This window comes from Pan paniscus, chromosome 23, assembly GCF_029289425.2.
Source record: "Pan paniscus chromosome 23, NHGRI_mPanPan1-v2.0_pri, whole genome shotgun sequence".
In the NCBI taxonomy this organism is placed as follows: domain Eukaryota; kingdom Metazoa; phylum Chordata; class Mammalia; order Primates; family Hominidae; genus Pan; species Pan paniscus.
Genome location: NC_085927.1, coordinates 40,565,456 through 40,587,163, shown reverse-complemented (window position 1 = coordinate 40,587,163; position 21,708 = coordinate 40,565,456). Strand labels below are relative to the sequence as shown.

At 51.2% G+C, this 21,708-nt stretch overlaps 2 protein-coding genes across 2 annotated transcripts in view; one reads left to right on the top strand and one right to left on the bottom strand.

The window, feature by feature from the left end:
* Nucleotides 1–799: 799 nt before the first annotated feature.
* On the bottom strand, nucleotides 800–20,776 carry TCN2 (transcobalamin 2). The gene is made up of 9 exons (XM_003812041.7): nucleotides 20,622–20,776; nucleotides 16,952–17,144; nucleotides 14,980–15,149; nucleotides 13,512–13,664; nucleotides 12,542–12,714; nucleotides 12,228–12,414; nucleotides 10,554–10,719; nucleotides 4,946–5,061; nucleotides 800–1,399 (listed from the first exon to the last, which is right to left on the bottom strand). Exons 1-9 carry the CDS (start codon nucleotides 20,683–20,685, stop codon nucleotides 1,338–1,340), a joined length of 1,284 nt encoding a protein of 427 aa, XP_003812089.2. The 5' UTR covers nucleotides 20,686–20,776; the 3' UTR covers nucleotides 800–1,337.
* Nucleotides 20,777–20,906: 130 nt separating this feature from the next.
* Nucleotides 20,907–21,708, top strand: part of PES1 (pescadillo ribosomal biogenesis factor 1) — a 30,156-nt gene continuing 29,354 nt past the window's right edge. The window contains exon 1 of the mRNA XM_034949322.3: nucleotides 20,907–21,205. The gene's annotated coding sequence lies outside the window, so the exon portion shown is untranslated. The remainder of the gene's footprint in view (nucleotides 21,206–21,708) is intronic.

The following is a 21,708-nucleotide window of genomic DNA, read 5'->3' as shown; positions in this document are numbered from 1 at the left end:
CTAATGGTGCCTTGCGGAAAAGCAGGGAGTGAGACCCTAGCTTCTGGGTCCCAGGGCTCCAGTTGAGTTGGGGCTCTGCCATATAACCATCATCGAAGCCCCTCACTTTCAGTATTTTAGTGGAGGAGCTGCGAGGCTGCCCCAGGCCAGGTCTGTGTCCCCTGAGCCAGGTTCCCACAGCATCACTGCTTAGTCTGTGACCTTGGTGAGTCACTTTTCCTTTTTGAGCACCAGTTTCCTGATTTTTTTTTTTTTTTTAGACAGTTTCTCTTCTTGCCCAAGCTGGAGTGCAATGGCGTGATCTCGGCTCAGTACAACCTCCGCCTCCAGGGTTCAAGCAATTCTCCTGCCTCAGCTTCCCGAGTAACTGGGATTACAGGCATGCAACACCACGCCTGGCTAATTTTTTGTATTTTTAATAAAGATGGGGTTTCACCATGTTGGCCAGGCTGATATCAAACTCCTAACCTTGTGATCCACCTGCCTCAGCCTCCTAAAGCGCTGGGATTACAGGCGTGAACCACCACGCCCGGCCTCCCAGTTTCCTGATTTGTAAAGCACAGATAAAAATGAAAATATCAACAACCTCACAGAGTTGTTCAAGATAGTATCTAGCAAGTGAGTGCTCAGTCAATAGTAGTGGGTGCTCAGTAGTCAATGTCATCACTGCTGGCATTCCCATCACTCCCCCAATGCCCAGATGGCGGCTCAGGCACCCTCCACTCCCTGATGGGGTTACTTCCCCCTTCTCTTGTCCCTGCCCCTGCACCTGAGAAGTATGAGGCACCAGGCCACTGTAGCAGGTCCACAGGCCATCAATGCTTTAATTTTGTCAGAGGCAGGCACTGAGCAGCCTGCTGAGGTCTCCCCAGCTACTGTGCCACAACCAGCTCGGAGCTGCCACTCTAACAGCAGAGTGGAGAGCTGGGGTCAGGGCCATAGCCCCTGGGCTGAAGAGGCCTTCTTGCAGGACCCCAACCACAGAATGAGTGGTCCTCACAACACCTGCGGCCTGCGGACTCCTTTTTTTGCCAAGGAATCTGAGATGCTTCATGCCCATCAGACCATGGGGTGGCCTTCATGGGAGACCTGCAGGGCCAGGCTGGCCAGACTCGGCCAGAAAGACTTCCCAGGGAAGATGCTTGGCTCTCTGCTCCAAGGTGGGCCATGGTATAGGGCCCTCGAAGGGGTTGTGGCTGGGGTGATCCCAGGGGGCATTGCTCGAAGTGCACAGGAGGTAGCAGCAGGGTCAGGCGAGTTCCTGTTCCAGGGACATCAGGAGGGAGGGTAGAAGCCTAGGGAGTGTGCGAGGCTGCTGGGATGAGGGAGCTCAGGGGCTACCAGCTAACCAGCCTCAGCTCAATGGTTTCTCCATCCTTGGGTCTGTAGTCAGCAATACCTGCAGAAACAGATTGAGCAAGGCGGGGTGAACTGGGCAGAATATCGCACCCCGCAACCTCATCTTCCAGACCCCCCACCCTGAGGCTAGAGTCTGTAAAAATCCACCTGGGGCTTGGTGGTGGGAAGCTGGAACCTCCCTAAAGCCTGCTCAAAGACTCTGAACTCAGCTTCCTACAGGGTTCCTGAGGCCATGACCTCAGCTGGTAAAAAAACACCTGACAGGGAGGGCCACTGTCTTTGTAATACCCTAGGGAACATCAGGAAGAGAAACTTGCACAGTGCAGTCTGGAGAGAGAACCAGGACCATGCAGAAGTCTCCCAGGAGTCAGCTTTCACTCACTACACAGAATCCAGGCTCTAGGACGACGCCTGGATTCAAGCCCCAGCTCTGTCATTCATTACTGCTGTGACTCTGGACAAGTTATTTAACCTCTGAGTGAGTGTCGGTGCTCTTGTTGGTGATGTGGGAATGCAGCCTGCAGGGGAACTGAAAGGGCCCTTTGAGACAGCCAGGTGTCAGAAATGTTTCCTTTCAATGGAGGTGCTATGGTCTAAAATGTCTGTGTCCCCCCAAAATTTATATGTTAAAACCTAACCCCAAAGGTGATGGTATCAGGAGGCCTTAGGGCCTTTGGGAGATGATTAGGTCATGAGGGTAGAGCCTCATCAATGGGATAGGAAAATGCCATTATAGGCCGAGCAGGGTGGCTCATACCTAGAATCCCAGCACTTTGGGAGGCCAAGGCAGGCAGATCACTTGAGCTCAGAAGTTCGAGACCAGCCTAAGCAACATGGTGAAGCCACATTTCTACTAAAAATACAAAAAATTAGCTGGGCTTTGTGCCATGGGCCTATGGTCACACCTACTCAGGAGGCTGAGGTGGGAGGATCGCTTAAGCCAGGGAGGCAGAGGTTGCAGTGAGCTGGGATCGTGATACTGCACTCAGCGTGGGTGACAGAGTGAGACCCCCATCTCAAAAAAAAATTTTTTTTAAGTACCATTATAAAAGAGGTTCCTTCAGCAGGCAAGGGCCAGGAAAATATTTTTAAATTAAAAAACAAGGCCCCAGAAAGTTGCCTTGTCCCTTCCACCATGTGAGAACACAGCCAGCAGGTACCACCAGAAAGTGGGCCCTCATCAGACATTGAATCTGTCAGTGTCCTGATCTTGGACTGCCCACCCAACCTCCAGAACTGTAAGAAACACATTTCTGTTATTTTATCTCATTTTGAGATGGAGTTTCACTCTTGTTGCCCAGGCTGAAATGCAATGGCATGATCTCAGCTCACTGCAACCTCCGCCTCCTGGGTTCAAGCGATTCTCCTGCCTCAGCCTCCCAAGTAGCTGGGATTACAGGTGCCCGCCACCACCCCCAGCTAATTTTTTGTATTTTTAGTAGAGACAGGGTTTCACCATGTTGGTCAGGCTAGTCTTGAACTCCTGATCTCAGGTGATCCACCTGTCTTGGCCTCCCAAAGTGCTGGAATTATAGGCATGAGCCACCACACCTGGCCTCATTTCTGCTGTTTATAAGCCACCCAGTTTATGGTATTTTGTAATAGCAGCTTCAATGGACTAAGACAAAAGAGAACTCAAATTATAACTCCCATCCACTTTCCACCCCAAGGAAGACAGAGGAGTGTTTTACGCAACTGGTTGATTTGGGAAGAATAAACTAGGCATGTGTAGCCTGGGCGCGCTCTATTTTTCTCCTGGGAGTGGGCTTCCTGCTAGACTCAAGGGCAGAGGGGGAAGGAGATAGAGGCTACAACTGCCCAGGTCTGCTTCCTGGCTGGGTCCACCTAGCTCTCACCCTCCTGTCTTTATCAGTAGTAGAACTGGCCAGACTTGGGGTCTCCATCTGTAGCTCCTATTTTTTATTCCTCAATTTATTCAGAATGAGGGAAAGAAAGAATGCTTTTTTGTGGGCTCCCTCAGAAAGTCCCACCTTCTCTAAAGCACTCGCCACAATGCTTGACACATGGTAAGTGCCCCATAAAAGTTCTTTAGGGGTGGAGTAGTATAAAAGCAACTTAAGTAGCAAGAGTAGGGATAGATAACCTTTAAGGGTCTGTTTGCAGGCCAGGCGTGGTGGCTCACATCTGTAATCCCAGCACTCTGGGAGGCTGAAGCGGGCAGATCACTTGAGGTCAGGAGTTTGAGACCAGCCTGGCCAACATGGTGAAACCCCATCTCTACTAAAAATACAAAAATAACTGGGCATGGTGGCACACACCTGTAATCCCAGCTACTTGGGAGGCTGAGGCAGGAGAATTGCTTGAGCTCAGGAGGCAGAGGCTGCAGTGAGCTGAGACCTCACCATTGTATTCCAGCCTGGGCAACAGAGCAAGACTCCATCTCAAAAAAAAATAAATAAATAAAAATAAAAAATATATGTGTGTGTGTGTGTATATATATGTGTGTGTATATATGTATATATGTATGTATATATGTGTGTGTATATATGTGTGCATATATGTATGTGTGTATATGTGTGTGTGTGTGTATATATATATATGAAATTTTTAAGTTATACATGTGGGCAACATTAAATTTCCGCTGGATAGCATGGCTCCATTTTTTATGAAAAACTTACTGGCATATTTTTAAAAAGTATCTAGAAGAAAAGTTAAGTAATTTTGGCCAGGCGCGGTGGCTCATGCCTGTAATCCCAGAACTTTGGGAGGCAGAGGCAGGCAGACCACTTGGGCTCCGGAGTTTGAGACCAGCTTGGCCAACATGGTGAACCCCCGTCTCTATCACAAATAGAAAAATTAGCTGGGCATGGTGGTGTGTGCCTGTAGCCCCAGCTACTCAGGAAGCTGAGGTGGGAGGATCACTTGAGCCAGGAAGATTGAGGCTACAGTGAGCTGAGATTGTGCCACTGCACTCTAGCCTGGGTGACAGAACAAGACCTTATCTCAAAAAACAAAAAACAAAACAAAACACGTTATTTTGGCTGGGCATGGTGGCTCACGCCTGTAATCCCAGCACTTCGGGAGGCCAAGGCTGGTGGGGATCACCTGAGGTCAGGAGTTCAAGAACAGCCTGGCCAACATGGTGAAACCCCGTCTCTACTAATAATACAAAAAAATTAGCTGGGCATGGTGGCAGGCGCCTATAATCCCAGCTACTAGGGAGGCTGAGGTGGAAGAATCACATGAACCCAGGAGGCGGAGGTTACAGCGAGCCGAGATCACACCACTGCACTCCAGCCTGGGCAACAAGAGCGAAACTCCGTCTCAAAATAAAAGAAAAGACATTATTCCTAGGTAGCATATTCTAGGTGATGTTAATTTTCTTCTAGTTTTTTTTTTTTTTTTTTTTTTTGTAATCTGTCTGGTTTCCTAGAATTTCCACAATAACTTGCATAAAAATTCTAAGGCTTCAGTTCAATATATTATATCCAACTTTGAGCATCAGTGATTTTGTGAAGCTGTGGCCCAGGAGGGTGCTAGGGAAAGCTGGGGTGAGTTGACGAAGCCTCTTGGCTGGGTAAGCTTGGGGTAGGGGACACATCCAGGGTGTCAGGCCATGACTCACCTTGCAACAGTGGGGTGTTGGGGTCTCGGAGGAGCTGCCAGAACTCCCTTTCTCCGGCCGCTTTCCCCATCACGGAGGTTAAGTAGGGGCCTGACAAGGAGGCCTGTGTTTCATATCTGCAAAAGGGAAAGGCAAATGGGGAGAGAAGAGGTGGCTGTTGTCCCTAAGGGGAGAGGCAGCGCTCACCCACAGCAGCAAAATCCCTTCCAAGCTCTTTGGGCTGACACTCGTCAAACCCTTCCCAGGCCACCTGGCCACAGGTCTGTGATCTCAACTTCCACCTCCTTCCCCTCAAGACCCCCGATCCTGCCTGCTCAGGCTTCATCCTTCTCCACGCTGACCATGACCATGGCCTCCAGGAAAGGGGCATCTATTATGTTATCAGCTCAGCAGTTGTCCCCTCTCTGGGGGACTGATGTTATGAGGGATGAGAATCAGAAGCTGCTGGTGTCACCCAGAATGTGTACAATGTACAATGAGAGAGGGTGAAGCCTGCATACAGAGACAGGCAGGGTCATGGGAAGTGGAGGCAGAGACACCTGGCAGTGGCACTGGGTCTCTGTGGCTCAGTGGCATTCCCCTCTTCTCGGGGCTGCATGGCTCAGCCTCCTCTCTGATTCTACATGCTCTACACCCGCTGTTGTGGAGAGGCTTGGAGTTTGGTTTCTGGCCCTGGCAGCCAAGAGACTCCTCACTCACACTCCCCCTTCCCTGAGCTTCTGGCCTCCAACTTTGAGTTTCTGCACTCCGTCTGGATGCCACTGCCACAGGAAGCCTCTTAAAACTCCGTGGGCCTGGGCCAGGCACAGTGGCTCAACCCTGTAATCCCAGTACTTTGGGAGGCCGAGGCAGGCAGATCACCTGAGGTTGGGAGTTCGAGACCAGCCTGACCAACATGAAGAAACCCCATCTCTACTAAAAATACAAAATTAGCCAGGTGTGGTGGTTCATGCCAGTAATCCCAGCTACTGGGGAGGCTGAGGCAGGAGAACCGCTTGAACCCGGGAGGTAGAGGTTGCGGTGAGCTGAGATCGTACCATTGTACCCCAACCTGGGCAACACGAGCAAAACTCCATCTCAAAACAAAACAAAACAAACTCTGTGGGCCAGGTCCTTCATCCCTCCCACAGGAGAAAGCAGCATGATCAGGGCTTCCCCTGGAAGAAGGGCTTGAAAAGATGAGTGGGATTTGCCAGAGAAGAAGGGAGGAGAGCGGGGCAGAGCTGAGAGGAGGCAGAGAGAAGAAAGGCACACAGGTGCACAGAATTTGGGGAAATGGTCTTTCAAAAGAGCGGGGTCAGGCCAGGCACTGTAATCCCAGCACTTTGGGAGGCCAAAGCGGGTGGATCACTTGAGGTCAGGAGTTCATGACCAGCCTGGACAACATGGTGAAACCCCATCTCTACTAATAATACAAAAATTAGGCTGGGCATGGTGGTGCACACCTGTAATCCCAGCTATTCAGGAGGCTGAGGCAGGAGAATCACTTGAACCTAGTAGGCGGAGGTTGCAGTGACCTGAGATTGCACCACTGCACTCCAGCCTGGGTAACAGAGCAAGACTGCTTCTCAAAAACAAAACCAAGCAAACAAACAAAAAATAACAACAAATGAGCGGGTTCTGGGAGAATGCAAATGACTGAAAAGGAGGTGAGACCGTCAAGGTAACAGGGAAATGATGTGAACAAATGCATCTTCTAGAAAGTGCTCTCTGGGGTAATACAGCCCTAAGTTATCAACAGTTGCAGTCTTAGAGGGATTTTTTTGGTTTTAAGTAACACAGGTGGGGCGCGGTGGGTCACATCTGTAATCCCAGCACTTGGGGAGGCGGAGGTGGGTGGATCACCTGAGGTCGGGAGTTTGAGACCTCAGGGTTTCACCATGTGAAACCCTATTTCTACTAAAAATACAAAAACTAGCCAGGCATGATGGTGAGCCCCTGTAATCCCAGCTGCTCAGGAGGCTGAGGCAGGAGAATCGCTTGAACCCAGGAGGTGGAGGTTGCAGTGAGCCGAGATCGTGCCACTGCACTCCAGCCTGGGCGACTGAATGCAACTCCGTCTCCAAAACAACAACAACAACAACAACAACAACAACAAACCTATTTGGGGTGACTTCAGCGAAGGGAAAGTACTGTTCTAAGGAATGTCACAGAGTAGCCCTTTTCCCATTCCTTAACTCTGCAGGGCCATGTGGCTGCACAGGGCTACCTCTCTCCACATCTGTCTATCTGTGTCTGCAGTTGAGCTTTCTCTGCTGTGCATTCAGGGGCCTCATAGTCTTCATGCCTGAACCCAGTTGAGGCATCCACGCATACTAACAAGAGAACCATTTCTCAGACTGGAGTCCACAGTGTCTTCCCAGAGATCCCCGAGCTCTGAATAAAAACATTAAATTCTAATTGTCTTTCATTTTGATGACAATATTCAAACATGAATACCAGCTGGTTCTGGGTAATCTCAGTCTGTGGGTCTGAGCCCTCCCAAGGGCCCTCAGCCTATGCGTGGCCATCAGTGACTGCGCTGGTGCCCAGCAGCATTGCGCTATGTGCCATAGGCCGCAGGAAGGAAACAGAGGTGGCCCTCATAGTGAATGAAGTGGCTGAGCCAGGCCAGGAGTGCCCAGGCTTCACTGCAGCTCGAATACAGGGAGGTGCTAAAGTACAGGCCAGGACCTCCGCAGAGCATCCTTATTTGAATGGTATTGGTTTTTATACTTTTCTATTTAATTTATAAAGTTGTTGGGGGTTTATAGCTGTCTAGAGCTAGAAAGAGAAAGGACTTTTTTTGTGTGTGGTAGAGACGGGCTTTCGCCATGTTGGCCCGGCTGGTTTTGAACTCCTGGCCTCAAGTAATCTGCCCACCTTGGCCTCCCAAAGTGCTGGGATTACAGGTGTTAGCCATCACACTCAGCCCTGTGTCTTTAAAAGAGTTTTCTTCTGTCATCCAGGCTACAGGACAGTGACGTCATCATAGCTCGCTGCAGCCTTGAACTCCTGGGCTCAAGCAGTCCTCCCACCTCAGCCTTCTGGGTAGCTAGGATTATAGGTGCACACCATCATGCCCAGCTAATTAAAAAAATTTTTTTGAAGAGATGGCAGTCTCACTATGTTGCCCAGGCTGGTCTCGAACTCCTAGGCTCAAGTGATCCTCCTGCCTCAGCCTCCCAAATCACTGGAATTACGGGAGTGAGCCACCAGCTCTGGCCAAAGACTTTATATTTAGTAAAATTATCAGTACACATCTAAGTGATATTATAGAAGAAATAACTTAACCTGGGGTCTGGGAGAATGTTTGTACTTCAGAGGAGTCTTTGCATATCTCTGGTCTGAGATTCTCTAGCCTAGAGGACCCAAAGGAGCCAACTGTGGGCCCTCCCTGGATGCAGGATGCCATTTTCCAGGAACTCCCACTGGGGACAGAGATAGGCCCATGATTCTAGGGGAGAAGTCTGTGGTGTGCGTGACCTGGTGGAAGGCATTCAACTTCTCTAGGCTGGACTCCCCACTGATAACATGAAAATTACATTCATCTTATTTCATCATGGACAGGACCTGTCAAACAGCAGTCCAGACATGCTCATTCTCAGACTATTCTAAGCTCAGGGTGAGAAGCAAGTGTAAGGACATTGTCCAACTTCTTTGAGGTAATTAATAACAGAATAGGGCCAAACTTATTTCATAATAAAAGTTCTTATTCTGGCCAGCCACGGTGGCTCACGCCTGTTATCTCAGCACTTTGGGAGGCCAAGGTGGGTAGATCGCTTGAGTCCAGGAGTTTGAGACCAGTCTGGGCAACATGGAGCAATCCCATCTCTACAAAAAAATTTAAAAAAATATTTGCCAAGCGTGGTGGCGCATGCCTGTTGTTCCCAGCTACCTGGGAGGCTAAGGTGGGAGGATCAGAGCCCGGAAGATTGAGGCTGCAGTGAGCTGTGATTGTGCCACTGCACTCTAGCCTAGGTGACAGAGTAAGACCCTGTCTCAAATAAAATAAAATAGAAGTTCTTATTCTGGGCCAGGCGTAGTGGCTCATGCCTGTAATCCCGGCACTTTGAGAGGCTGAGGCAGACATATCACTTGAGGTCAAGAGTTCAAGACCAGCCTGGCCAAAATGGCAAAATTCCATCTCTATTCAAAATATAAACATTAGCCAGGTATGGTGGTGCATGCCCATAGTCCCAGCTACTCGGGAGGCTGAGGAAGGAGAATCGCTTGAACCTGGGAGGTAGATGCTGCTGTGAGCTGAAATTGTGCCACTGCAACCCAGTCTGGGCGACAGAGGGAGACTCCATCTCAAAAAAAAGTAGATGGGTGTGGTGGTGCATGCCTGTAGTCCCTGCTACTTGGATAATTTGAGGCTGCAGTGAGCTATGAACGTGCCACTGCACTTCAGCCTGGATAACAGAGGGAGACCTTGCCTAAATAAATACATGGCTGGGCACGGAGGCCCATGCCTGTAATCCCAGCACTTTGGGAGGCCAAGGCAGGCAGATCACCTGAGTTCAGGAGTTAGAGACCAGCCTGGCCAAAAGTAAAACCCTGTCTCTACTAAAAATACAAAAATTAGCTGGGCATGGTGGCACGCGCCTGTAGTCCCAGCTACTCAGGAGGCTGAGGCAGGACAATCACTTGAACCCAGGAGACGGAGGTTGCAGTGAGCCGAGATTGCGCCACTGCACTCCAGCCTGGGTGAAAGAGAGAGGCTCTGTCTCGAAATAAATAAATAAATAAATAAATAAATAAATAAATAAATAAATATAAACAAATACACAAACACGAGTTGGGCCTCCAGAGCCTGGGTAATAGAGCGAGACTCTGTCTCAAAAAAAAAAAAAAAAAACAAACAACAAAAAAAACAGTTATTATTCTGGCTGAGCATGATGGCTCGCACCTATAATCCCAATATTTTGAGAGCCTGAGGTGTGAGGATGGTTTGAGGCCAGGAATTTGAGACCAGCCTGGGCAACAGACAGAGACCCTATCTCAAAAAAAAAAAAAAAAATTAGCCAGGGATGTGTGGCACGTGCCTATAGTCTCAGCTATTTGGGAGGCTGAGGCAGGACAGTAGGGTTGCTTCATCCCCAGAGTTCGAGGCTGCAGTGAGACATGATTGCACAATTACACTCCAGCCTGGGTGATAAGATTGAGACCCTGTCTCTCAAAAACAAACAAAAAACAGTTCTTACTCTGATGAAAGCAACGCTGTGTTGAGCGCTTGCTATGTGCTGGACCTTGCACATATAAAAAGCACATGCCACTATCTTTATGTGTACTAACTCCTGGACTCTTCACACTGGCCCTGCAGGGAGGGGGCACAACTGTTCTCCTCGGTGAATTGTGGGTGCCTACCTAGAACCTAGCTGGTTAGAGTTGGGATTCCAACTGGGGGGCTCTGCCTCCAAAGCCTGCTCTCTCAGTGACAATGCTGGCCTATGGCTCCCTGTTTCCATAACACCGTGGACAAGAAAGGAGCGGAGCAGGTAGAAGCAGAAGCAGGGCCAGTGTCTCTCCCGAGGGAACCCTCTCCTCTGTCCCCCGTCTCTTCTGTGACCCTGTTATCAGGCATGTGAGGTTGGGTGGGGTGAGGACTGGGAAGTGGGAGTCTCACGTGAATCCTCCTAACTCATGGGCCTTCTTCAGGACATCTTCCACGGTGGACCCGGCCAGAACAGAGATGGACTGTCTGTACGGTGGCAAGAGACTAAGCACCTGCAGCGTGACACTGATGATCTCTTGGGTCTGAGGAATGGTCTCAGCAGCTGGTTCCAACATGACTGTGCCGGGAAAAAAGGAAGGGGCAGCTGGTGTGAGGACAGAGAGCCTGGATTATTTGTCTTCTTGTCTTCCCTCAAAGACACCTGGACTTTGTCCTTCCCCATGTCCTCATCTCCATCAATGCCACTGCCACCTGCTCAGCTGAAACCTGGCTTCCATCCCGGCCTCCCCTGTCCCTCATTCCCCACCACCCAAGATCAGGCCCCTCACTGGTTTCTCTGCTTCCAGTATCCTTCCCTCCCACCTCTCTGGCACCTAGCACTCCAGAGGGCTCTTCCTAGAACATGCATTTGTTCACAACGCGTCTCTGTTACCCTGATGCGCTCACCTTCTTTTCATTCATCTGCTTTCCACTCCCACTCATTCTCCCAGATCCCACTCTTTTGCAAGACCATTCCTCAAAATTCCCCCAAACTCTGTGCACCTCTGTGTCTTTGTTCTTCCTGCCTCTTCTTGGCTCCACTCTATCCATTCTTGTTTTTTTTGGAGACAGAGTCTCACACTGTCACCCAGGCTGGAGTGCAATGGCGCGATCTCGGCTCACTGCAACCTCTGTCTCCCAGGTTCAAGTGATTCTTGTGGCTCAGCCTCCCTAGTAGCTGGGATTATAGGCGTCTACCACCATGCCTGGCTAATCTTTTGTATTTTAGTAAAGACAGGGTTTCACCATGTTGCCCAGGCTGGTCTCAAACTCCTGGGCTCAGGCAATCCACCTACCTCAGCTTCCCAGAGTGCTAGGATTACAAGCACGAGCCACCATGTCCAGCTTCCTTCTTCTCCATTTTTTTTTTTTTTTCTTTTTTTTTTTTTGAGACATAGTCTTACTCTGTCACCCAGACTGGAGTGCAGTGGCATGATCTTGGCTCACTGCAACCTCCACCTCTGAGGTTCAAGTGATTCTCTTGCCTCAGCCTCCTGAGTAGCTGGGATTACAGGCACCCGCCACCACACCCAGCTACTTTTTTGTATTTTTAATAGATGGAGTTTCGCCATGTTAGCCAGGCTGGTCTCGAACTCCTGACCTCAGGTGAGCCACCCGCCTTGGCCTCCCAAAGTGTTGGGATTACAGGCATGAGTCACTGCACCTGGCCTCCTTCTCCATTCTTAATTGGCAAATCCCAGTCACATCCTCAGCCCCTCTCTCAGAGGAAGCCTGGATCATGCTGCTACTGGGGCTTATCATATTGTATTAGAGTTAACCAAAACGTGTCTCTCCTCATTCATTCATCCATCCATCCATCCATTCAAACATTTCTGTACTGGGTATCACACAAGCGGTATGCCCAGGGATCTCCATTTACTGTCTTCCTCCCCACACTGTGAGCTTCTAGAAGCTGTGACCACATTTTGGCTGCTGTGTCCCATGCACACCCACAAACTTGTGCTGACTCAGCAAATCAGGATGAAGCAACCTCCCCTCACTGGGACGTCAACGGGTGCGCAGCAGATTGTAAAGGGCTGTGCAGCAGATTGTAAAGGGCTGTGCTTCCACAAAAAGTTGGGCTACCTCGTGGTGCCAGGCAGTCTGGGAAGATCAGATCAATGTAGGTCTTGTGGTTCAGAACGGGCAGCAGCTGGGAAATCATGAGAGCATTCTGGAAGGCTCCATCCTGCAGACTGGCCAGCAAAGCAACCCTCGCCTTGAGACATGCTGTTCCCAGTTCTGCCCCAGGCATGGGGGAAGTCATGAGGAACTGGTGATAGAGTGGGGAAGAGAGAGGGGAGGTCAGCCGGCGGGGAGGGGCTAGGTGTTCCAGCACCTGACCACTCCACCCCTGACTGTTCCCCAGGGTGGCCATGGCTCCAGGGTCTCTTTCCCACCTGTAATGCCAATGGGGTGCTGTAGACATTCCCAAAGTGGCCCTCAGGGGTCTGGGCCTTCAAGATCTCCTCTCGCACTGTCCTGATGGCCATGGTGATCCGTTGTCTCCGAGCAGGGTTGAAGTTTGAGCGCTTCAGACAGGTGAATGCCAAGCCTGCCATGGCTGCTGTGTCTTGAAGGGGGGAACAGAACATGCAATGAGCTGGAGAGCCAAGGGGCCAGGACAGGCAGGGGCTTGAGGGTCAGGCCCTTGTAGCTATGGGCAACCACAGGAGGGCTTGGAGAAGAAGGGCAACATGGTCAGATCAGCTAAGGGCACCAACTCAACCTGGTCTGCCCAAGACTTTCCTTGTCTGGACTCTGAAAATCCTATGTCCCAGGAAACTGTTCATTTCTGGGCAAACTGGTTTGGCTGATCACTCTGCAACTTGAGGGCTAGAGGTTAGGGAGAAGGACTGGAGGAGGGAGGCCCAAGAGGACTTGACCCCATACCACCTATTTCCAAACTTAGCTGCGCATTGGAATCACTAGGGGAGTTTTATTTTATTTTTTATTTTTTGAGACAGAGTCTCACTCACTCTGTTGCCCAGGCTGGAGGGCAGTGGTGCGATCTCCACTCACTGCAGCCTCCGCCTCCCAGGTTCAAGTGATTCTCCTGCCTCAGCCTCCCGAGTAGCTGGGACTACAGGCATGTGCCACAATGCCCGACTAACTTTTTTATTTTTAGTAGAGATGGGGTTTCACCATGTTGTCTTGAACTCCTGGCCTCAAGAGACCCACCTACCAGCTCCAAAGCTGGCTCACAGCTGGAGCATCACCCATGAGCCCTCGCCAATTCATCCCTAAAGGACTTGATACGGAGGGGCCCCAAGGAAAGGTGAGTGTGGGACCAGGGTATGGAGGTCATTAGTGCAGGCCTGGGGACTGAGGGAGTGCCAGCCTGGCCTTGGCAGGGTCTGACCTACTCACCCACAGAATGGTGGCCCTGGTGGGAAGGTTCCACAGCATACAGAAGTTTGTCCACCACGCCGTCATGGACCCGCTTCTGGTGGAGACACAGGGCCAGAATGCCCAGGCCATACTGGTAGTAGCTAGTGTGGGGGTGGCCCTTGTGATCATGCCCTGGGAGGGAAAAAAACCGAGGGGTTGCCTCTCTGCTCCCACCAAGCAGCCAGCCCCACCACCACATGGGACCCTGGCCTGCACTTTCCAACACGCTCCTTTGGGTCATGGGATCCTTCATTCCTTCATTGCCTCAGCCCATATGTGCTGAGGTCTCACTGTGTGTCAGGCACTGTGCTTAGAGGAAGCAGGAGACCCATGGCAGATGGGCACTGCGCAGTTCGGGCCTCAACCACAGCAATTGCTCATGAGACTGCAATTGTAACGAGAATGCAGACCAAGTAGTGATATTTGGGTGGCTGGGAAGTCAAGGCAGGATTCTCCAAGGAGGTAACGCTGGAGAGGGCTGAGGATGGGTGGAGGCAGAGCCAAAGGTAAAGCAGGAGTGAACTGCACGCAGGGAAGCCAGTCCAGATGGAGGGAGCCTGTATGAAAAAACTGGCTTATGAGTTGAGAGATGAGAGACAGCTGGTATGGCTGGAGCCCACAGAGGGCAGGTGTGTGTGGGAGGCAGAGAATGGATGAGCAGAGCCTGGGCAGAAGGTAAGAGTAGACAGGCTGGGCCATGGAGCAGTGTGAGGCCCCTGCAGGGTTTAAGCAGTGCCAGCAAGATCAGGTTTATATTGAAAAGGCTGGCTCTGGCTGTTGTATGCTGGGTCAAGTCAGGGCAGGAGAGCTAGTAGAGACAGACTACGGCGCAAGTCATAAGCAGGCTGTCCAGTTGTCCCGAAGGTGGATAATCAAGTCAATCTTGGTGGCTAGCCAATACAAGACTTGTCAATGGGCCTGGCGCAGTGGCTCATGCCTGTAATCCCAGCACTTTGGGAGGCTGAGGCAAGCGGATCATCTGAGGTCAGGAGTTGGAGACCAGCCTGACCAACATGGAGAAACCCCGTCTACTAAAAATACAAAATTAGCTGGGTGTGGTGGCGCATCCCTGTAATCCCAGCTACTCAGGAGGCTGAGGCAGGAGAATTGCTTGAACCCAGGAGGCAGAGATTGCAGTGAGCTGAGATTGCGCCATTGTACTCCAGCCTGGGCAGCAAGAGCAAACCTCCAACTCAAAACAAACAAAGAAAAAAACCAAAAAACCACAAAACACACCTGTCAATAGAGTGTGTGCAGCGTGGGAAAGGCTGGATCAAGGATGGCTACGGGGACAGGTTCGACCCTCTACGTAGGCAGTGAGATGGGCAGAATGGATGGCGGGAAAGACGCCTGGGGAGAAAACCCAAAGTTCTGATTCTCATTGGAGAACATCATCTGATGAGCCCTCCCAGCTGCTCCCCACCCCCAGCAGATGGTGTCTGCTCACCAATGGCTCTCTTCTCATCCTCCAGGAACCGTTTGAGCTGTGAGACCAGCCTGTCCCCCTTGTGGCCCCTGACAAACTCACAGTTGGCTCTGAGAGCGAGCAGGTAGAGGGCCAGCTGGCCCATGGAAGGCTTGCCCTGGCAGTCACCGTCATCCTCGCTGAAGGCAGACCTAGGACAAGGCCAGTTCATGCCTTTGTGAGAAAGTGCCACCCCGTAAGCCTGCTTACAGCACCCACCCCACCAGCATCACAAAGCGGGAAAAAATCTTAACAGTGGGAAACTTTGATAAAAGCTCCAAAAGGAGGTGTGTTGGCTATGTTGTGAGGTGTATGCCACAAATATTTAATAAAGATGAATAGTTAGATTCAAGAATAAACTCCAAGGGCTCTTGTGTCCAGATCATCTGTGCCTGCCCCACTATTTTGTCCATACTTCACCCACATGCCCCCTCCTTTTTTATTTATTTATTTATTTATTTTCTTTGAGACAGAGTTTCGCTCTTGTTGCCCAGGCTGGAGTGCAGTGGCATGTTCTCAGCTCACTGCAACCTCCGCCTCCCGAGTTCAAGCAATTCTTCTGCCTCGGCCTCCCAAGTTGCTGGGATTACAGTTGCCCACCACCACCCTTGGCTAATTTTTTGTATTTTTAGTAGAGACAGGGTTTCACTATGTTGGCCAGACTGGTTTCTAACTCCTAACCTCATGTGATCTACCTACCTTGGCCTCCCAAAGTGCTGGGATTACAGGCGTGAGCCACCACACCCGGCCATATTTTTATTTTTTTTACTGAGATAGGGTCTCTTTGTCTCCCAGGCTGGAGTGCAGTGGTGCCACCATGGCTCACTGTAGCCTCGATTTCTCAGCCTCAAAAGATCCTCCCACCTTAGCCTCCGGAGAAGCGGGGACCACAGGCATGAGTCACTACACCTGGCTAATTTTTCTTTTTCTTTTTTTTAAGAGATGTGGTCTCACTATGTTGCCTAGGCCGGTCTCAAACTCCTGAGCTCAAGCAATCTTCCTGCCTCAGCCTCCCAAAATGTTGGGATTACAGGTATGAGCCACTATGCCTAGCCTTCTTTTCTCTCCACCCCTGCATCCACTTCTTAAGAGGGAGTCTGAGAAAGAGGCGCTCCATGGCTGTCTGATTCTTCGCCTCTCACTCAAACCCCAAAACAGGCCTCTCTGTGATGCCTCTTGAAAAGGGAGCACAGAAAGACGCTGCTTTTGGATTGGTGCAGTGGCTCACGCCTATAATCCCAACACTTTGGAAAGCCAAGACAGGCGGATCACCTGAAGTCAGGAGTTCAAGACCAGCCTGGCCAACATGGTGAAACCCTCTCTCTACCAAAAATACAAAAATTAGCTGGCATGGTGGCACACGCCTGTAATCCCAGCTACTCAGGTGGCTGAGGCACGAGAATCACTTGAACCCGGGAATTGGAGGTTGGTGCAAGCCAAGATTGTGCCACTGCACTCTAGCCTGGGGAACAGAGTGAGAGGAAAGAGAAAAAAAAAAGATGCTGCTTCTGGGCTCAGTATGAAAGAATGCAGTCATGGATTAGTGATGTCTGCCTCATGCATGGGAGGGGAGCATAGAGTCAGATGCTGCTTCTAAGCTCAATGTAGAAGACTGCAGTCATCGATTAGTGATGTCTGCCTCAGGCACAGTAAGGGAGCAGAGTCAGATGCTGCTTCTGGGCTCATCATGAAAGAGTATAGTCATGGATTAGTTATGTCTGCCTCAGACACATGATGGACAGTAGTAGCAAAAGGAGCCTTGCATTAGCATCTCTGATCTAATCCAACCAACCCCTTCGTTCCATAGATGGACAAAGGCCCTCCATTCTATAGATGGAGAAAATTTGCCTAAGGTCTGCCCACAAAGTGGTGACAGGCCCAAACTAGTACCCAAGTTTCCCATCTCTTAGTATGTGGAGCAAGACATGGAAAAAAGAAGAGAGTGTGGCAATACCCTAGGAGGCACTGCTGGTAACCAAGCTTGAGGCTGTGCAGGTAGAGGTCTTCCTTGGTCCCAGCCTGCAGACTGGAGAGGCGTAGGCCCACATAGATGCTGGGGTTCAAGTGCTCCAGGGAAAGCCGGTCCATCCAAGGTAAGAGGTGCTGGCCCAACTTCTCTACCAGATGGCTGTCCATCTCTGGTATTTCTTAGGAAAGAAAATGGTGCAAGTGAGGTCACAGGGCCAGGCCACCAGCAAAGAAGTGCTCTGACGTTACCAGGGCCTTCTCCAGGGAATACATGTCCTCACCCCCACCTCCACCCAGCACACACCAACTTGCAGGGGGAAATGCAGCCATACTGAAAGGCAGTGGGAGGAGAAAAGAGGGGAAGCGTGTATCTCTAAAGAGCAGCTGGAGTGAGCCAGCGAGAGAGGTGGTGGGCTGAAGGTAGAGGATGCTACTGCCAGGCAACCACTCTGCCCATCAGCGGTGACAGTGAGACTGGTGTGCCCGGGCACCTTGCCCAATCTCACTTGGTCCTCATGCTAGTCCTGTGATGTAGATACTGTCATCATTGCTTTGCACAGAAGAGGAAACAGAAGTTCAAAGTCGTGTCATGTCTTACACAAGGCTGCAGAGCCAAGGATGGACCTAACTGCAAAGCCCCCGCTCTTTGGTGCCCTGCTGAATGTGTGTGCTACCCGTTTACAAAAACATCAGCCCACATGCAGAACGTGTTACACATCAAATTTCCAAACAACGCAGACTTCCAGCTGGTGAATTGAGGCTGCCTGGTGAACTTCCTCCATGCAGATCTCAAAATAACGCTCTTCCTGCCATCTCTGTTTAAATGAAGAGGACCTGAGATTGTGAGATGAGCTCTTAGAAAACAGTCACAGCTTGCAGCCGTTTACCTGTTGCTGTGGGATTTATTCGAAGCTGTGCAACGAAAATACTGAAATACTCTGGAAGCGGAAGCCTTAGGGATAGTTCCAAGGGACTTGAGCTCAGCACAGGGTAGCTTAGAGTAGTTTGCCTCGGAGGTACCTTGCACTTTGGGTCCCTGTTTACTGCCTCCCAGTTGCTGCTGGGCTCCAGCTGCCTGATGGTGGCCTTCACTGTGCCATATCCCAGGGGACCAGAACGAGGACCAGAGCTCCTAGAACAGCTCCATCTCTGTGGGTCTGGGTCCCACAACCTCGTGTCTGTTTCCCGACAGCCCCAGATACCTGTTGCTATAAGGTGACCATCCACCAGCCTGAAACCCTACATAATCCTTTGCTGTGTGGGCCCAGACCAAAGCACATGGCTGGTTTCTCACCAGATGTTAAGAGAGACTGGGGGGTTGCTTTTTTCCCTTTCTGTCACTGAGAACCATTTTTTGGTGCCTATCTCCATTTCTCCGTCTCTGTCACTCAATGTGTCTGAGGCTCTCTGGGTCTGTCTCAGTCTCTCTCAGCCTGTGTCTCTCTGGTCATCTGCCCCTCCTCACCTCTCTTTCCTTTTCCCTTTTCTTGAAACGCGCAAGGGAGTTCCCTGACCTCACCCCGGGCTCTCACTTCCAGTACGATGAGTCAGCACAGGGTTAGAAACTGAAAGATCAGGATCCAGCTGTAAAGGGAGAGACTGACAACCACAGAGCAACCTCCTTAGAAGGAAGGGGCCAGGCAGATTCACGCAGGGTAATAAAAGCAGCCTTGGGTGAGCTCTCGCCCTACCAACCCAGCCCTGCCAGCTAAGGGCTGATTGCTGTTGACATTCACAAGCACAGGAGCCAGACAGAGTGGCTCACGCCTGTAATACCAGCAGTTTGGGTGGCCAAGGTGGGAGGATCGCTTGACCCTAGGAGTTTGAAACCAACCCTGGGCAATATAGTGAGACCTCATCTCTAGAAGAAAATTAAAAAAAAAAAAAAAAAAAAAGAAGAGAAAAGGAAGCACAGCAGCCCACTTTGCATTAGCGTTTGTGCAGCGATCCCTGTCAATTTCACAACATACATACAGAGCTTTAAACTGGGAGAGCAGGGGTCATGGGATCCTTCCTTGTACTACACCAAGGAGGAAGGCAGGGGAGCATTCTTAGCCCACTTTACAGATAAAGGAATGAGGCTGGGTGCAATTAAGTGACTCAGCGAAGATATTTGCACCCCAAACTCCAGTTCAAGATTCCCCAGACCCCAAGGGATTGGGGCTCCTGTGGGGTCAGGCTAATGGACTAACTGTCCAAGGCTGAGGACCAGATCAGCCAGGAGGAAGAGCTCTGGCTGGTTGAACCCAGAACTCCCCTGGGGACTGTCCGGACATGAACCAAGAGCTGGGGTTCCTGGGCCCAGACCTGAGGTGTCTGATTGCATTTATGGAACACAGATGAGAGGCTTGGAGTTCTGGCCGGGCACGGTGGCTCACGCCTGTAATCTCAGCAATTTGGGAGGCTGAGGCAAGAGTTTCACTTGAGCCCAGGAGTTCGAGACCAGCCTGGGCAACATGGCGAAACCCTGTCTCTACAAAAAAATACAAAAATTAGCCGAGCATGGTAGTATGCACACGCAGTCTGCAGCTACTTAGGAGGCTGAGGTGGGGGAATCACTTGAACCCACGAGGCAGAGGCTGCAGTGAGCCAAGATCGTGCCACTGCATTCCAGCCTGGGCAACAGAGGGAGAACCTCTCTCAACAAAAAACAAAACGAAAAAAGGAAACGAGGCTTCAAGTTCTAAAAACTAAGTTCAGCAAAGCTCTGGTAAAGGTGGAGCACCCTGAGTGGGTCACTCAGCCCCTCCAACCCTCGACTTCTTCACTTGACACCTGGACATGACTGCACCCACCTCTCAGGGTTTCCCCAGGGTCACAAGAGACCATGGGGGTGAAAGTGTATTGCTGAGCGTAATCCTAGGTGCAGAGGAGGGGAAAAGGCGCGTGGGCGGCCCAAAGTTCCCAAAGCCTGCCTTCTGCCTCCTGTCTGAAGGAGCAGCCCTGAGCCTCTAAGCTCAGACTCATAGACAGGTCCCAGGAGACAGTGTGCTCCAAGAGACCCCTTGGGGCACAGAGCTGGAGCAGGCAGGACCTCCGAAGGCTCACTTCCTGCTGCCTAGAATGTGTGTCCCCCACTCCTTTCCTGCCAGCTCCTTTTCTTCCTTCGAGTCTCAGCTCCCATGTGTCCTCTTGGTCTTCAGAAAGTCTTCCCCATGCCCAGCTATTTTTTAATTTTTTTTTTTTGTAGAGATGGGGTCTCCCTATGTTGCCCAGGCTGACCTCGAACTGTTGAGCTCAAGCGATCCTCCTCTCCCGCCTCAGCCTTCCAAAATGCTGAGATTTCAGGTGGGAGCACCTAACCATTTCTTTTGTCTGTCCCCCCCTTCCCTAGAACATAAGCTCTAGGATGGCAGGGATTAGACTTGTCTCATGCTTTGCACGTTCCCCAAAGGCTAACACTGGGCCTGACACAGAAAAGTCTCAGTATGTGCTGAATGAATGTGTGAACGAATGACTGAATTAACGGAGATCTTATCTGGTGAGGAGTCAAACATATAATCAATCGCAATAGAATGTGTTAAATGCTGAGGTCCAGCTAAGCCCAAACTGCTATGGGAGCTTAGAAGGGCAGGTAAGTTCTCTCATCCTATGCCCTAGCCACCCCCCTAAGGACCCAGGAGGAAAGAGGCACAGGATAGAGGCGAGTTACTCACCACACATCTCAGTGAGGGCCCCCAGGACCCCCAGAAGGAAGAGGAAGGCCCCAAGGTGCCTCATGGCAGCAGGTGGGTGAGCAGTGAGCAAGAATCGGGAAAGACTCCTGGGGCTGGCCCTGCTGAGGCTCTCCTGACCACAGCCGGTCACCGCTCCGAGAGACGCAGCTTCCTGTCACTGATTAATCCTCCACGCCTGCAATGCACGGCTAAGTCTGCAGAGGGGTGGGGCAGGGGAAGGTCTGTGGTGGCGGGGAACATAAGGCCAAAGAACAGAGGAAGGAAGGGCAGAGCAGCCCTCCTGGAGGCAGGGAACAAAGGGAGGAGGAGGGCGAGTGGGACCATGTGAGACATCTTGAGGCCATCCACGTTCCTGCTTAAAGAGCCCGGGACCAGCGCAGAGGGCCTGATGCCTGATCTGCCAAGTCTGTCCGACCATGCCTGTCTGCTGTCCCCCTAGCTGTTCCAGTGGTGGACTGGCAGGACCGGGTGCCCACCTGGTACTCCTTACCGAAGGAGCCCCTGGTAGTGCCCACCTAGCCCAGGACAAGGAGTGGAACGGGAGCTGCAGCTGCAGTGGTCACGTGAGCAGCATTGCTGGAGTCAGCTGTTTTTCAGCACCGCCTCCCTCAGTTGTGGGGGGAGGGGATTGTGGGGGTGGGGGAGTTGGGCAGCTGGAGGGGGTGGTGGGGGAGTTGGGCAGTTGGTTGGGGGGTGGGTGCCGCTGGCCCCAGACCAGCCAGGCCACTTTTCTCAACCAATCCCAAAGAGCTGGGAGCCTCCTGGAGAGGACAAAACAAAAGAAGTTGAAGAATGGGATTAAGTCCGGCACGGTGGCTCACACCTGTAATCCTAGCACTTTGAAAGGCTGAGGTGGACAGATCACTTGAGCCCAGGAGTTGGAGACCAGCCTGGGCAACATAGGGAAACACTGTCTCTACAAAAAAACAAAAAACACATACAAAAAAACATAAATTAGCCTGGCGTGGTGGCAGACGCCTGTAATCCCAGCTACTTGGGGGCCTGAGGAAGGAGGATCGCTTGAACCCAAGAGGTGGAGGCTACAGTGAGCCAAGATTACACCACT

Excerpts from the sequence above, each read along its gene's own strand:
- TCN2 (XM_003812041.7), bottom strand. The coding sequence starts at position 20,685 with ATGAGGCACCTTGGGGCCTTCCTCTTCCTTCTGGGGGTCCTGGGGGCC. Across the intron at positions 15,150-16,951 it reads TACCAGCAGTGCCTCCTAGG|GTCTGCCTTCAGCGAGGATG; the intron begins GTATTGCCACAC and ends GCCTTGTCCTAG. Across the intron at positions 5,062-10,553 it reads CATGAGTTAGGAGGATTCAC|ATATGAAACACAGGCCTCCT; the intron begins GTGAGACTCCCA and ends TCCCTTTTGCAG.